General features: G+C 49.9%; 1 protein-coding gene across 8 annotated transcripts in view; it reads left to right on the top strand.

The window, feature by feature from the left end:
* The window catches only part of TRAF3IP1 (TRAF3 interacting protein 1), a 406,766-nt gene that overhangs the window by 345,374 nt on the left and 45,560 nt on the right, over nt 1–15,832 (top strand). For all 8 annotated transcript variants that reach the window (XM_069225520.1, XM_069225521.1, XM_069225524.1 and 5 more), the window contains one exon: nt 1,187–1,270. In XM_069225520.1, the coding sequence (XP_069081621.1) occupies nt 1,187–1,270 (84 nt within the window). The remainder of the gene's footprint in view (nt 1–1,186; nt 1,271–15,832) is intronic.

Raw genomic sequence — 15,832 nt, 5'->3', positions numbered from 1 at the left:
TCACCAATTTGTAGAAATAAATCATTCTGACATATCTTACTTTCATACAGAGGTGACGCAATTACATGCAGTTACTGTGATGAGGTGACGTGATAACAGGTCAAGTTTAACACAAAAAACAAAACACTCCTAAGAGGTCATCCCTGTAGAGACTACAAAGGTTGCCACCATTGAGGATTTCTTTCTGTCAAATGTCTGTCTCCATTTTTAGAACAGGTTATAATTCTTAAACTAAAAACGTTCCTCTTTTTGAGTCTTACACCATGTATTATCTTCACTGGAAATGCCTTTGCACTACTTTGGTAACTGACAAAAAAAAGGTGAGTGAATTCACAGGATTTTTTCCCTATGTGAGATAAGTGACCAGTTTACTAGGATATTACTGTGGTTTTATCTGTGCACATAAGACCTTTTCATGGCTGGTCCTCTTTCAAATATTTTGGACATAAACTAAAAAAGTATTGTCTACACTGGATGCTATTGGAGTCATGGTTTAATTTATGGACTAGGCAAAAAAGGACATATGTGCCAATAAGATTTTCATGCTCTGTGGTAATAGCAGTGCCATCTAATTAGAGATAAATGCTTGCATTTAAGTGCTTAAAATTAAATCAAACTGTCCACTTCTTAGAGGAATGACAGCACATTTTGAACTTAGAACAACTTTCCTCTACCCATAAGAGCTTCCTAGTCTTTTCTGGAATTCAGCAAAAAGCTGAAGCCCTGGATCTTCAAGTAACACACAGCAGATGACCTACACACCCGCTTTAGAGCCTGGATACCCTTCTGATGATAAGCCACAATTTACGCATTCTAATAACATAACATGGCAGCACTGAAAACCATGATTACTTTACTCACTAGAACTCAATTTCAGATATGATGCAACACAGATATAGGTTTAGAGTGCCATACCTTCGTTTAACTTTCCTTTCATGGCATCAGCACTGTAGTGAAGACTTAATTTGGGCACAAAATATTAAGGTCAGAATTTACTTAAAGCTTCTTATTCAACTTTCTTGATTCTATGTTAAATCCTGCTTCACATTTTGTTTCTGGGGTACCTGATTTGCTTAAAGCTCTCCCATTGTCCCTTCCTTGAATGTGAATTGTAGTTTTCTTCAAAGTGATGTATTTTCCATTACCATACCATATTATTAACAGGTTTTTCTGCCGTGTTTTTCAGGAGAATACCTCGGCCAAATAGTGCTAGGCCGGCTCCCCCACGAATCAAACGCCAGGGAAGCGCTGAGATACCCCCTCCAGAAAGGTGATGGGATGGTTAATTGAATGTGGACATTTTCAGCTACACAGTGATCAGTTTATGACAACAACTTTATTAAAATTGTATGACTGGTCTCCATTTGCAAACAGGCAAAACATTTCATTGTTACGTGTGCTACCCTCATAACTGATTATCTAAAACTCTCTCATCCATTGTCATAGAGTCAGTTGGAAAAACAAGTTGTTTGTTTGATTAGTGATGGAGATTTCAAACATTGTGCAAAGCACGTCACTGTTGGAAAAAAAAAAGCATATATTAGCAATATCGAAGGACATACATTGCATCTGCTCTAAACCAATGACTGTCCTAAATCGATGACTAGCAACCAGGAAGAAAAAACATAGTAATTGGGCGCTCACAGTGAATCCACATAGTAAACAGAAAAACCATATCATGTAAGGCACGGTGCTCCTGGCAAGAGGATCTTCCCTTGTCCTCTAGAAGTTTCCAAGGAAACTGAACATAGATAAGTCGAAAGTCAGGGCACTCATGAATCAGAAACAATTTTTTGTTACAGTTGTTTAGAGTCCATATTGTACTAGTGAAGAAATGCGTTGTAAGACCGGGAGTCATAAAAACAGGAACCTTCCATTTATTCTTGAAAGATAAATTACATCACAGTGATAGGAAACAATCCTTAAGGCCAGCACATATGTGACCATAACAGCCGATAGGTGGTCATGTAGCAACAAACGCCAACACGTGTTTCGTCTTGTGAGAGATAAGTCTCAAAGACTTCATCAGGGCTTTACTAAAAGAGATATAAGAAGAACGGGGAACCGCGTTCAAATAATCAGGCGGAGTACCGTAGTGTCCGGACAAAATTCAATCGGCATTTTTCTGATTCATGAGTGCCCTGACTTTCGACTTATCTAAATCGATGACTACTTTGGACATATATTGTCTTTTTACAACTTAAGAATGTGTAGAGAAAGTTTCACCTTAATTTCTTCCCCCTCTACTTCCATACAATCATGAAGAAAACCCGATTTTCACTACAACAGCTCTTAATTCTGAGTATAAATCCTATATTATAATAAGGTCTGGTCTTTATGCCTTGTGCATTCCCAAAGTAGGTCATTCTAACTGTGAATATGGCACATTCTTATGCAACATTTAAAAAAAAAAAAAACAATATGAACAATTGTGTTTAGAAAACTTGCATCATATATTGAAAATATGGCTAGTAACTCTGGTGTTGAATTATTTGACACTTTCTTTTGTATTAGATCATTGAGTATTGTCCATGACAAAGGCACCCACAACATCAACAAACTTGTATTGCAAGCGTCAGCTATCCTAAAGCAGAATGCATTCTGAGTCTCATATCTTAAAGGGAAACATCCTAGATATGTTATATGTGTAAATTTTTTAAATGTAAATTCATGGTATGCATGTTTCATACTTGGGGGGGGGGGGCGGTGCTTCTAAAAGCCTTCTTTGTTTTTCAAATACTTTATTTGTTTTAATTGACTGTAAATTTATGGTATGCTTGTTGCATACTTGGGGAGCCGCTGATGCATGCTGTTTTTATTTTTGGATGTCTTTATTTGTTTTAATTGACTGAGAAAATAGCGCATATTTACATGTACAGAAATGTATACAAACCAACACATAGGTCACTCATTCGTTTAATCATTTGGTTAAAAGAGAAAATGAAGAATATTGTCTTACATGATGTAAGCAATGGCTGTTGTATAATATGGGTGTCTCTCAGATTCTATTTAAATCATAAGTGGGATTAATTGTACTAAGTGACAAGACTCCATAGAAGCAGAAAGAACACAATGAAAATAGGGATCTCAAGTTAAGTAGGTCAGTGTTAAGTTTTACCAGGTAGTTCCTCTAAGTATGTTTCCCAAGTTGGTATGGGGTTGGCTTCACCAGGGCAGGGGCCAAAGCCTGTAAAACTGTCTGCCATTGCCTGCCTAAGGATGTGTCTCCTCCAATTGTTCAGACTAGGAGTGAATACCTACTTCAAGACTGTGGCTAACCTGCGCTTTCCTTGAGGTAGAGACAAGTCAATAAGAAAGTATTCTTGCCAATGCTTTTTAGGTTTAACATAGAGATCCAGCAAGCAATACTTGGTGGTCATAGAGCAAGTACAGTTTGTGAGGGTGCAGATCTGTCCCCTGGCTGCCCTGTATTTGGAGCAATCTCCTGTATGCTTGTCATTCATCTGACGGGGGAGTCAGATATGTGTGGTGTAGGAAATTTGCATTAGATCAATTTGGAGCAGGCATTGCCAGACTCCAGCTAGTGTTTACTGGCTATCTCGAAAGGCAGTTAAAGCTGCATGGTAAGGCATTGCGGATCTTACCGATGGTAGGCCACTGATTGTGTCCCAAATTCTAAGGGGAAGCTTCCACAACAGGTATCACTATTGTAGAGGGTGCTGGATACTGCTTCTTTGCTCAATACTAAAGAAATCTTGAAAAAATATTTTTCAAAATGACCGGCCCATCAGCAGCCTAGTAAGGAGGTTCAGAAACAGCACACAGAATTCCAGTAATGTGGAGTTCTATTTTGTTTTTGTTGTTGTTGATGATGTTTTCATCTGTCGATTGGCTATGGGAACTATCTGATCGAGACTTCTAGTTGCAGATTCCATACCTTTAGAATTTCTCTCGGGCGTCAGACTGGATCCGTAGATTTTCCTTTGAGCAGTACTCTTGTGCGCTGTCAGGTGGCGTCAATTGACTCCGCGTGCCTCATTGCCATCGTGGTTGCTGTGATGACGTTGTAGCAGTATATAGGTGACTCCAGTTCTTTTCTTTCTGCGCCAGCCTCTAGAGAGAGCTAGCTACCCTCAGCCATTTTTTGACTGACTTCGACCGTTTTGTCAAATTCATGTCACTTTTTTTTAATGTGTTGAGGATGTCAAAGTCTTTGGGACATTCGGGTCACTATAAGGAGAATTAGGAAAAGACCAAACGTTCTTCGACGTCGCATCGGCGCTCGAGTGATGTGACGCAGCAAGAGCTTTGACGCTCTAGGCCCCTGTTTCTGGGCCAGCTGCGCACCTCCTTGAGTTTCCAGGAGCCGGAGCAACCCCTGTCCAACTTAAGGAAGTCCATGAGGCTTTGTGCCTCATGTTTAGGCAGAACGACCCCCCTGTGATGCCTTTGTGCTCAGTGGGATGAGAGGGGGCCCCCTCGGGTTCCGACATAGCGGCTTTGGCCCTGGCTCCGGAAGGCCCCTCTGGATGCGTTGTCTGGTCTGTGCCGGTCGTGCCATCACAACCTCCTACGGTGCTGGCAAAGATGTTTACGCTTCCGATGTTGGTCGGGCTCACGATCGACATTGAGCTCATGCTTATACCCGACTCCGAGACGGACCGACATAGCTGGGCATTGATTCAGTCTTCAATGGGGCCTACATTCCCCAGTTTGGATCCTGACCCTTATTCTTATGGGTACGGATACGGCGAAAGTGTGGAGGGGTCGCTGGACCCTTTAGAATTCCAGCTGGAAGACCCTTAAATGGCCTGGGCACAGGAATTGGGCGAAGCTAGTGGTCTGGATACCTCTCCTGATTCTGCCGTGCTTTCTCCCCTGCCATGGCTACATAGGAGGGAGTGTTGTATTCTATGGTGGTGAGAAGGGCGGCTGATGTCCCCAACCTTGAACTACCTTCTGTGGCAATCAGGACTAACCTCCTGGCAGAGGTGCTTCAACCTGGGGCTTCCACCTCGAAACCTCTGCTACCTTTTAATGAAGCCCTCAGCGATGTGCTTCTGGGTGCCTGGTCCAAACCCAGCACAGGGGCTCCTGTGAACAGGGCGATGGCCAGCTGCCATCAGCCTGTACAGAATGACCCTAAATTCCTTACCCAACATCCTACGCCTGAGAGCCTTGTCATGCATGTGTCTTCTTCCTCCGTCGCATTCCCATCTGCACCCCCCGGCTAGGGAATCAAAGAGACTGGATCAAGCTGGGAAGAAAATGTTATCCTCCTCCAGTCTGGCATTGCGGTCCATGAACACCGCATGCCTTTTGGGCCACTATTCTCATACCCTATGAGATATGGCCGCGCAGGTGCTGCCACAGGTACCGGAGGAGACCCGGGCCATACTCTCCCAAGCTGTTGGTGATGTAAGAGATCCACCCTAGTTCAATATACGTTGTGGGTTGGATACGACCGACTCATTGAGCAGATCGGTTGCATCGGCGGTGGCCTTAAGACGTCACACCTGCTTTTCGGGAGATGTTCAACAGCCACTCATAGACATGCCCTTCGATGGCACCCGTCTCTTTGGAGACAAAGCGGATTCAGCGCTTGGGTGCTTTGAGTCCCGGGCTAGGGCTGGTCCCTTGGCCTCGCAGCTTCTCCTTGCCCCCCACAGTCCACTTTTCGGTCCTTTTATGGCTACGGAAGAGGCGCCCAACTGTGTCCATTCCCATTCAGCCACAGTGCCGGGCATGCAGCACAGCCTCTGCGTGGCTGTGGACACGGGGTCCCACATGCTTGTGGATCAGGGCGCCAGCAGTCCGCCCAGTCCAGTTCTGCCCCCGCTGCAGTCTCCAAACCTCCGGAGTCTGAGACCAGTTGGTAGTTCAATCCGCCATCACCTGCCCCACTGAGAATCCATCACGACAGATTGGTGGGTTATGCAAATAGTCCAAAGGGGCTACTCCCTCTCCTTTGAGACTACCCCTCTCGCCATGCCACCATCCTACAATTGGATGCGAGAGGATCACTTGGCACTTTTCCACAAGGAGTTTACGGCTCTGTTAGCCAGGGGGAGCCATAGAGATGGTCTCTGTGCCAGAAATAGGTTGTAGTTGTTATTCCTGCTACTTTCTGGTGTCCAGAAAAGACAAGGGCCTTCGCCCTATCCTAGACCTCTGTCCCTTCATCTCTTCCTCAACAAGGAGAAGTTCAAAATGCTCACTCTGGCTCGGGTCCTATCTGCCCTGGAGACTGGATGGTAGCGTTAGACTTGCAGGACGCCTACTTTCATGTTCCTTTCCTGCCTGCCCACAGATGTTACTTGTAATTTGTTATGTCCCGAGCACTTTCAGTTTACCATGTTATCCTTTGGCCTTACCAGCGGCCCTCGGATGTTCACAAAAGTGATGGCCGTGGTCACAGCTCATCTGCCCAAGTCAGGGGTTTCAGTCATCCCCTAACTCGACGACTGGCTGTTGAAGGCGGACTCGCCCCAGACTGTCTCCCACCTCCAGACTGTCTCCCACCTCCAGACTACAGCTAACCTCCTGCATTCTGTGGGGTTTACTATAAGCATGACAAAGTCACACCTGGCTCCCTCTCAGACGCACACTTTCGTTGGAGCTGTTCTGGACACAGTGCAGTTTTGGGACTATCCTCCTGAAAAGCGAGTCTAGGATATTTAGGCTATGAAACTGATGTTTCTGCCTGTATCCTGGGTTTCAGTGAGAATGTGTCTGAGGCTGCTGGACCTCATGGCCTCCTCCATCCTGTTGATGACACCTCAGATGGCAGATGCGGGCTCTGCAGAGAGATCTGAAGTTCCAGGGGGTTCAGCGTCAGGGTAATCTCTCCGACATGGTCCAAATCTCAGAGGGAACTGTGCAAGATCTGCAGTGGTGGCTTTCGAATCGTGATTGGGTCAGAGGCAGATCCCTCTCCCATCCCCAACTAGATCTCACAGTGGTGACAGATGCGCCACTCCATGGATGGGGCAGCCGCATAGGGGAGGCAGAGATCAGCTGTGTCTGGTCTCCGGCGGAGTCCGGGCTCAACATCAAACTTCTGAAGCTTAGGGCGATCAGGCTTTCAGTAGAAGCATTCCTTCCCTCTATCCAAGAGAAAGTGGTGCAGGTGTTCACAGACAACACCACTGCCATGTGGTACTGCAACGAGCAGGGCGGAGTGGGGTTGTGGACCCTATGTCATGAGGCTTTGCACCTCTGGACTTGGCTGGAACGTTGGGGCATATCCCTTGTGTAAGAAGTTGGCTCTGTATATACTATCTCAATGTAAGAGATAGTGTGCACAGAGTCCAAGGGTTTCCCTTAGAGGTAAGATAATGGCAACATTAAATAATTCTAATGCTCTATTTTGTGGTAGTGTGGTCGAGCAGTAGGCCTATCAGAGGGCAGTATTAATCATTTGTTGTACACACAGAGGAAATAAATGAGGAACACACACTCAGACTTAACTCCAGGCCAATAGGTTTTATATAGAAAAATATATTTTCTTAATTTATTTTTAGATCCACAAGTTCAAGATTTGAAGTAAATACATAAAATACAAGGTACTCCACACAGGTAAGTTAGGAACTTTGAATTAGAGCAATATCATATACAGTTTTTGTTAAAATGGCAATAAACTATTTTAAAAGTAGACAGTGCAAAAATCAACAGTTCCTGGGGAGGCAATTCTTGGTTAGATTGTGAGAAAAGTAAGACACTTACAAGTCTCAGTTCCTGGGCATAGGCAGCCCACTGTTGGGGGTTCAAGGCAACCCTAAAGTTACCACACCAGCAGCTCAAGGCCGGTCAGGTGCAGAGGTCAAAGAGGTGCCCAAAACACATAGGAGCCTATGAGAGCGGGGTGCTCCGGTTCCGGTCTTCCAGCAGGTAAGTACCTGCATCCTCAGGGGGGCAGACCAGGGGGTTTGTAGAGCACTGGGGGGACACAAGTAGGTACACAAACACACCCTCAGTGGCACAGGGGCAGCTGGGTGCAGTGTGCAAAGCAGGCGTCGGGTTTGTGATAGAAATCAATGGAGGGACCCGGGGGTCTTACCTCCCCCAGGAACTGTTGATTTTTGCAGTGTCCACTTTTAAAATAGCTTATTGCCATTTTAACAAAGACTGTATGTGATATTGCTTTAATTCAATGTTCCTAACTTACCTGTGTGGAGTACCTTGCGTGTTGTGTTTACTTCAAATCTTGAACCTGTGGTTCTTAAAATAAACTACGAAAATATATTTTTCTATATAAAAACCTATTGGCCTGGAGTAAGTCTTTGAGTGTGTGTTCCTCATTTATTGCCTGTGTGTGTACAACAAATACTTAACAGTACCCTCTGATAAGCCTACTTCTCGACCACACTACCACAAAATAGGGCGTTAGAATGATCTAATTTTGCCACTATCTTACCTCTAAGGGGAACCCTTGGAATCTGTGCACACTATTTCTTACTTTGAAATAATATATACAGAGCCAACTTCCTACAGCTGGTGCCTGTTGGATGCGTCGCTGTTGCAGGTTTTCGAGTCAGGAGACAGGCCGGTAGGGCTGGGGCCAAAGCAGTTGTCGTCTTCTGTAGTCTCTGCAGGGCTTTCAGGTCAGCAGTCCTTCTTCTTAGTTCAGGTTTCAGGAATCCGATTTCCTGGGTTCTGGGGTGCCGCTAAATACTAAATTTAGGGGGGTGTTTAGGTCTGGGGGGCAGTAGCCAATGGCTACTGTCCTGGAGGGTGATCACACCCTCTTTATGCCTCCTCCCGGAGGGGAGGGGGCCACATCCCGAACCCTATTGGGGGAATCCTCCAAAACTAAGATGGAGGATTTCTAAAGTCAGGGGTCACCTCAGCTCAGGGCACCTTAGGGGCTGTCCTGACTGGTGGGTGACTCCTCCTTGTTTTTCTCATTATCTCCTCCAGCCTTGCCGTCAAAGTGGGGGCAGTGGCCGGAGGGGCGGGCATCTCCACTAGCTCGGATGCCCTGTGGCGTTGTAACAAAAGGGGTGAGCCTTTGAGGCTCACCGCCAGGTGTTACAGTTCCTGCAGGGGGAGGTGAGAAGCACCTCCACCCAGTACATGCTTTGTTCCTGGCCACTGAGTGACAAAGGTATTCTCCCCATGTGGCCAGCAACTTATCTGGTTGTGGCAGGCTGGCAGAAACTGGTCAGCCCCACAGTAGAAGTCGGATTGGTACTCAGAGGGCATCTCTAAGATGCCCTCTGGGTATATTTTACAATAAATTCCACACTGGCATCAGTGTGCATTTATTGTGCTGAGAAGTTTGATACCAAACTTCCCAGATTTCAGTGTAGCCGTTATGGAATTGTGGAGTTTGTGTTTGACAAACTCCCAGACCATATACTCTTATGGCTACCCTGCACTTACAATGTCAAAGGTTTTGCTTAGACACTGTAGGGGCATAGTGCTCATGCACATATACCCTCACCTGTGGTATAATGCACCCTGCCTTAGGGCTGTGAGGCCTGCTAGAGGGGTGACTAACCTATGCCACAGCAGTGTGAGGTTGGCATGGCACTCTGAGGGGAGTGCCATGTCGACTTAGTCATTTTCTCCCCACCAGCACACTTAAGCTGTGAGGCAGTGTGCTTGTGCTGAGTGAGGGGTCCCCAGGGTGGCATAAGACATGCTGCAGCCCTTAGAGACCTTCCCTGGCATCAGGGCCCTTAGTACCAGCGGTATCATTTACAAGGGACCTATCTGAGTGCCAGGGCTGTGCCAATTGTGGAAGCAAAGGTACAGTTTAGGGAAAGAACACTGGTGCTGGGGCCTGGTTAGCAGGGTCCCAGCACACTTTCATTCATAACTTGGCATCCGCAATAGGCAAGAAGTCAGGGGATAACCATGCCAAGGATTTCCTTACACCTGGTGGATCAACATTTGGCAGGCTCGCTAAACACCAGAGCAGACAAGCTCTCCCATTGATGCCTGACTGATCACAAATGGCGTCTCCATCCAGAGGTGGTGCAAGGTCTCTTTCAGCAATGGAGGAGAATTGGTGCCAACCGTTCACCTCCGCAGAGAATGTGCAATGTCAGCTGTTTTGCTCATTGGAGTTTCCAAAGCGGCACTGGCTTAGTAACGCTTTTCGTCTCAAGTGGAACTCAGGCCTCCTTTCCGCCAATACCACTTCTACCCAGAGTTCTGAAGAAGATCAAGAACGACTGGGCCTAAGTTATTCTTGTGGATCCAAATTGTGCACAAAGAGTATGGTATCCCGAGCTTCTGAGCATGGCCATCGATCCTCTGATCAGACTGCCTCTTCGGGAAGACCTTCTATCGCAGCAGCAGGGGACGGTTGTCCACCCGAACCTGTCCAGTCTCCACCTCTTGCATGGAGATTGAGCAACGGCAGGTGACAGCTTTTGACCTTCCGCCTGAAGTCTGAAATGTAGTCTTGGCAGCCAGGCGTCCCCCCACCAAAACAGTATACGCCTGTTGTTGGAACAAATTTGTGGCATGGTGTACCAACAAGTCTATTGATACCCTTTCTGCAGCTCTGTCTGAGGTTTCACTGTTCATCCTCTCTCTTGCCCAGCAGGGTTCTGCTTTGGACACCCTTAAAGGCTACCTGTCTGCCCACTCTGCCTTTCTCAGACTGCCAGATCAACCATCCTTGTTCAAATCTTTCATTGTTGAGAGGTTTCTTAAGGGACTCACTCACATGTGCCCACCTACCCCATTCATAATTCCACAGTGGGATTTAAATCTGGTACTTATGTACCTTATGTGTGCTCCTTTTGAGCCACTACATAATTGTCCCTTGTGGCTTCTCACTTTAAAGACAGCCTTTCAGGACACGCATCTATGATGGAGGACGGGTGAGACGGAGTTTGGAATGTCTCTGCCTGCCGCCGCCCTTGAGCCCATTTGGGCAGGAAAAGCACGACCCCGGTCCCCAAAGTAGCAGGGAGGCCTGGGACCCAGCGACGGACCGGGTCCCAGGGGTGGGGTTGTTGATCGGGCCGGGAGGCCCGCAGACGCGTGGCTGTGTCTTCAAGATGGGCGGGACCGGAACTAGTGCCTCCCTGCCAGCCGCCTGCAAACCCTGCATCCTTTGAGGCCCAGGAGTGGCACGGTCTCCGGCCCCCACAGCAATTAAGAGGAGGGGCAGGCTGTGATCCGGCGGCAGCCCAGTCAGTCACGGTGCAGACGGCGTGGGAAAAAGAGAGCGGAGGCCCTGCGGGCAAGCGGCTATGTGGTGGTGGCCCCCTTGGGGGCCCATTGAATTGACGGCACCGGCTCAGGGGGCCCCATAAGAGGGGAAGAGGTGGCGCACGGGCCCCGTGGGCCCAGCAGCTGTGAGGAGAGGGGCAGCCTGGCCTGCGAGGTGGTGAACGGCACGGGGAGCGACCGTGGAGGCTGGTGGGCGGTGAGGAGCGAGCCTGCTGGCCCCGCTACTCCCGGTAGGCAGCGGATGGGGACCCCCCATGGCTGAGGGGGTAGCACCAGAGGTCCTGTGGAGCTTCCGGGGGTGCTGGCCTGGGGGAGTTTTCCAGAAGAAGCCTCGTGTCTGCTTGGTGGGGCATTGGAGATCCCCCCCCCCCCCCCCCCCCCATGTCAGCAAGTACTCGGGCATGGAGGCGTGCTGGTGGCGGCCGAGTCAACCAGAGCCATGACCCGGAGGTGGGTCTGGTGGGCGCAGGGAGAGACTTCAGGCTACAGGTTTTTGTGACGGGCCCGAGGTGAGAAGGCAGGAATCAGGTGGCTGAGAAGCATAAGGGGGCCCTGCATGAGAGGTGAAGGAGCCCCTTTGGCGGTTTGCATGGTGTTACACCGGTGGGGCGGAGGACAGTCCTAGGATCCAGTGGGGGCCGAGCAGGACCCCCCCATCCCCCAGAACACTATCCAGATGAGACCTGCTGTGATTTGGGCGAGGTCGGTCCACCGGAGGCTGTGCGAGGAGTCAGAAGAGAAGGAACCGACACGCTTCGATAGCCCGGAGACGGCCCGGGGTTGAGGGCAACACGCGAGGGCGGAGAGGGCCCAGGAAGATCGGAGGGGGCTCTCTGGTGCCCGGAGCGTGCTGTGGGGCACAATGGCCACGTCACGTCCCAAAAAGGACCGATCAGTCACGGAGATGCTGGCCAAGTCTATTAAGGACAACTCAGAGGGGGGTGCCAACGGCCCTGCCATGATGTGGAGGGAGGGAGACGAAGAGGGGGAAGGCCCTATTTACGCGGTCCTTCCCGGAGGGGCTCTTTCAGTCCCTAAAAGAAGACCTACAAGTGGTAAAGAGGGGCCTGTCTAAAGACCTGAAGGATGTGAGACATGAGCTAGAAGTAGTCTGCGAGAGAGTGAACACCCTGGAAGAGCACAAACACAACCAAGATGAAGAGATTGAACAACTCCACCAGGAAGTCATTTGACTACGGGAGCAACAAATCGTGCTCCAAGCACACACAGAGGACCTGGAGTATTGCTCAAGGTGGAACAACATCCACATCAGGGGGGCCCCTACGGGAGCATAAGAGGGCGACATCGCCCAGAACGTTGGCTCCCTCTTTCACCAGATCTTAGGGGAGGATACAGACAAGGAGATGCGAATGGGCAGAGTTATCAGGGTAGGCCCCCGAGACCAGCTCATGCCCCTCCAGCTGACATCCTGGTTTGTGTTCACGACTTCCCTAAAAAGGAGCGAATTCTCCGCCTGGCCAGGGAGCAGCACCCGCTGAAATTTCAGGGCCACTTGCTGCTCCTCTACCAGGACCTGGCAGCGATCACCCTATAGAAGAGGAAGGAGGACACCTCATACCTCAGGGACAAGGGGGTTGCCTATTTTTGGGACCATCCCTTCCGCCTGATCTTCCGCTTGGAGGGCAAGCTCCACCAACTGCGCTCACTGCAGGAAGCCTGTACCCTGTTACAATTGGAGCCGCCCACAGAGGAGCACCCCCAATCATCGAGACCTGACTGAGGGCGTCAGAGGCGTAATCAATGGCCGACGGTCCCGCTGCAGAATGACAGGCCAGACCCAGAGACAATGGCTGCAGAAAGAAGAGTGGTCCTGGAGACTCTCTCCAGAGACATGGCGACGCCTAATGGGGGCGAGTGAGGGGCCCATGGTCACTTGGACATAGATTAGGAGGGGTGGGGTCGGGGGAGCGGGGAGACACCTGCAGGGGAATGGTAACCGGGGTGTTTTTCTTCCAGATCTGGAAGTTCCCTCTCCCCGACCTGGGGTTGTTAAGACTGTTGTTATTTGTGGGTTGCTGTTTTTGGGCAAGGTGCCACAGGATGTACACAGAGACACATAAAGCTCGACGGGGACATGGGGGTCTATTAACGCCTTGTTCACACCAGGGGGGATTGCCACGGAGAGGAGGTGGCAGGCCCATGACTTAAAGAGAGCACAACACCATACACATTCAAGGTAATCACACTCAATGTTAAAGGGCTGAATAACCCAATCAAGCGTCAGTCTGTTCTTTCCTATCTGGAGAATACCAGAGCGGACCTGTGTTTATTACAGGAGACCCACCTAGGCCCAGTAGACCATCACAGATTGCGATCTAGGTTATTCCCGATACAACATTTCTCCTCACAGGGTAACAAGGTGGCGGGGTGGCACTTTTGGTGTCACGATCCTTCCGGGGGAAGGTGGCTGACAGGGTTGCGGAAATACTGGGCCGGTTACTGGCCTTCAGGGTACACATAGGGGACTCTCAGAATGTAGTGGCCTCCCTTTATGCACCTAATGAGAAACAGGAAGGGTTCATACGACGAGCTTTGGGAGAGGTAATGACCGCGCAGGACAGACAGGTCATCATCAGGGGCGACTTTAACTTAGTCCTCAACAACGACTGGGTCCGATCGGCCTCTATATACGAGGGCGGGGGCTTTTACACCCAGTGGACTCCAGACATTGGAGGAGTTGGGCCTGTGTGATCTTTGGAGACATAGACACCCCACATCCAGGGACTACACCTTCTACTCCCATGCTCATAAAACCTATGCTCGCATTACCTTTTCTTGGGCACTAGAGACATCCAACAGAGTTTGAAGGAGATAGACCTAGAGCCTTGCGCCCTGTCGGACCACGCAGCTGTTTCCCCTAACTCTGGGGGTCATTTTGACCTCGGCGGTCTTTTTCCAAGACCACCGAGAGACCGCCGTGCGGAAAATCGCCAGTGGTGGCGGTTTGCCGCTCGGCCTATTATGACCGTTGGCAGCTCTCCGTCCTTTTACGGACGGAGAGCCGCCAACAGCCATACTGGCGGGAGGCGGGGAAGTGGAGGTTGCTCCACATCCACCGCCACGCCAACAGAACACCGCCCAACGAATCACGTCCTGTGATTCGCCGTGGCGGTGTTCTGTTGAGGGTGTCGGCTGAGCTGCCCCCATGGCTCCCGTCCCCTCCCGGAGGATCGTCGGACCAGGTAAGTCGATCGCCCTTGAGGGGAGGGGGATGGGGGTGTGCATGTGTGTATGTACAGGGGGTGTGTGAGTGCGTGTATGCTTGCGGGGGTGTTGTGTGTTTGGGAATGAGTGCGTGCATGTCTGTAGGTATGTCTGTATGGATGTGTGCGTGTATGTTTGAATGTGGGTGTGCGTGTCTGACTGTGTGTGTGGATGTTGGCATGTATGTTGGTTTGAGTGCGTGTATGTGTGTTGGTGGTGCCTGCGTGCGTGTCGTGTGTGTATGAATTATGTTATGTTGGGGGTCGGGTGGGGGGTCCTGCCACCTTTGGGGGGTGGCAGGGGTGGTGGGGGGGTAGGGGCGGGATTCGGAGTGGGGTGTGGGGGAAGGAATTCCCTGGCACTGATAGTGCTCACCGCCATGGATTTTATGGCGGTTTCAAACCGCATGAAATCCATGGCGGTCAGCAGGGTCCAAATACCACTGGCGGTATAGTGACGGCTGCCGGGCTGGAGACCAAGGTCTCCAGCCCAGCGGTCGTCTCCGCCCTGGCTGGCGGAACGGAGAAGCGGCGGATAACCATGGCGACAACTGCCATGGTCATAATACAAAAAAAAAGACTGCCAGCCTATTGGCGGTCTTACCACCGATTCTCCACCTTCCGCCAGAGTCATAATGACCCCGTCTGTCTCTTCCAGACCGTCATAGAACCTATCGGCCTTGGAGGCTTAGGACTACTCTGTTGTCGAGGCCCAAAGTGGTGGCCCTGATACGGTTGTCCATCGCAAATTTTCTAGACTTTAATGACAAGCCGGACACCTCGGTTTCCCTTCTGTGGGAAACACTGAAGTCGGTCATGTGGGGTGAATTCATTGCTATCTCTGCTGCGGATAACAAAGCTCGACTTAACAAGAGGGCGCAGTTACAGCAAGAGGTGACAGAACTACACAGGATACACAAATGTACCGGGGTCCTGCGGGTTTGGAGGAAGCGGAGTGTAGCCAGGGCGCAGTTAGCAAGCCTTAACCCGACAGGGCAGATTACGCAGCACTTCGATTGCGCCGCTCCTTTAATGTGGGGGGGGTGTAATAGGTGTGGGCGCCTCTGAGCCAGCAGACTCTGTGCACAGAGGTAATCTACGCTGGTGGAGAGGGTGCAGTCTGGGGATGGAAGGGAAGCGGAGGATGACACTCAGATAACTGCGGCTTTCTGTGACTTTTACAGGGACTTGTACTCCCCCACTGGGTCCAATTTAGAGGCCACTTGGCAATACCTCAATAGCGCCAGCACAGTGGGATTCTCGCCCGATGAGTCAGCCCCGCTTGAGGCTCCTATGAATAGAGAAGGTTGTTTTGGCAATAACCCGGTTGGACGCCCTGAAGTCTCTGGGATCCGACGGCTTCCCGGGGTTGTTCTATACAACCTTTTGTGGTGAGCTTGCCCGCTATTGACGCGCCTTTTCAGTGCCATCTGCGGTCCGGATACAATTCCACC

The sequence above is a fragment of the Pleurodeles waltl genome, chromosome 3_1, assembly GCF_031143425.1.
Source record: "Pleurodeles waltl isolate 20211129_DDA chromosome 3_1, aPleWal1.hap1.20221129, whole genome shotgun sequence".
NCBI classification, from domain to species: domain Eukaryota; kingdom Metazoa; phylum Chordata; class Amphibia; order Caudata; family Salamandridae; genus Pleurodeles; species Pleurodeles waltl.
Note: the sequence above shows the minus strand (reverse complement) of the source record. Positions and strands in the feature narration are given on the sequence as shown.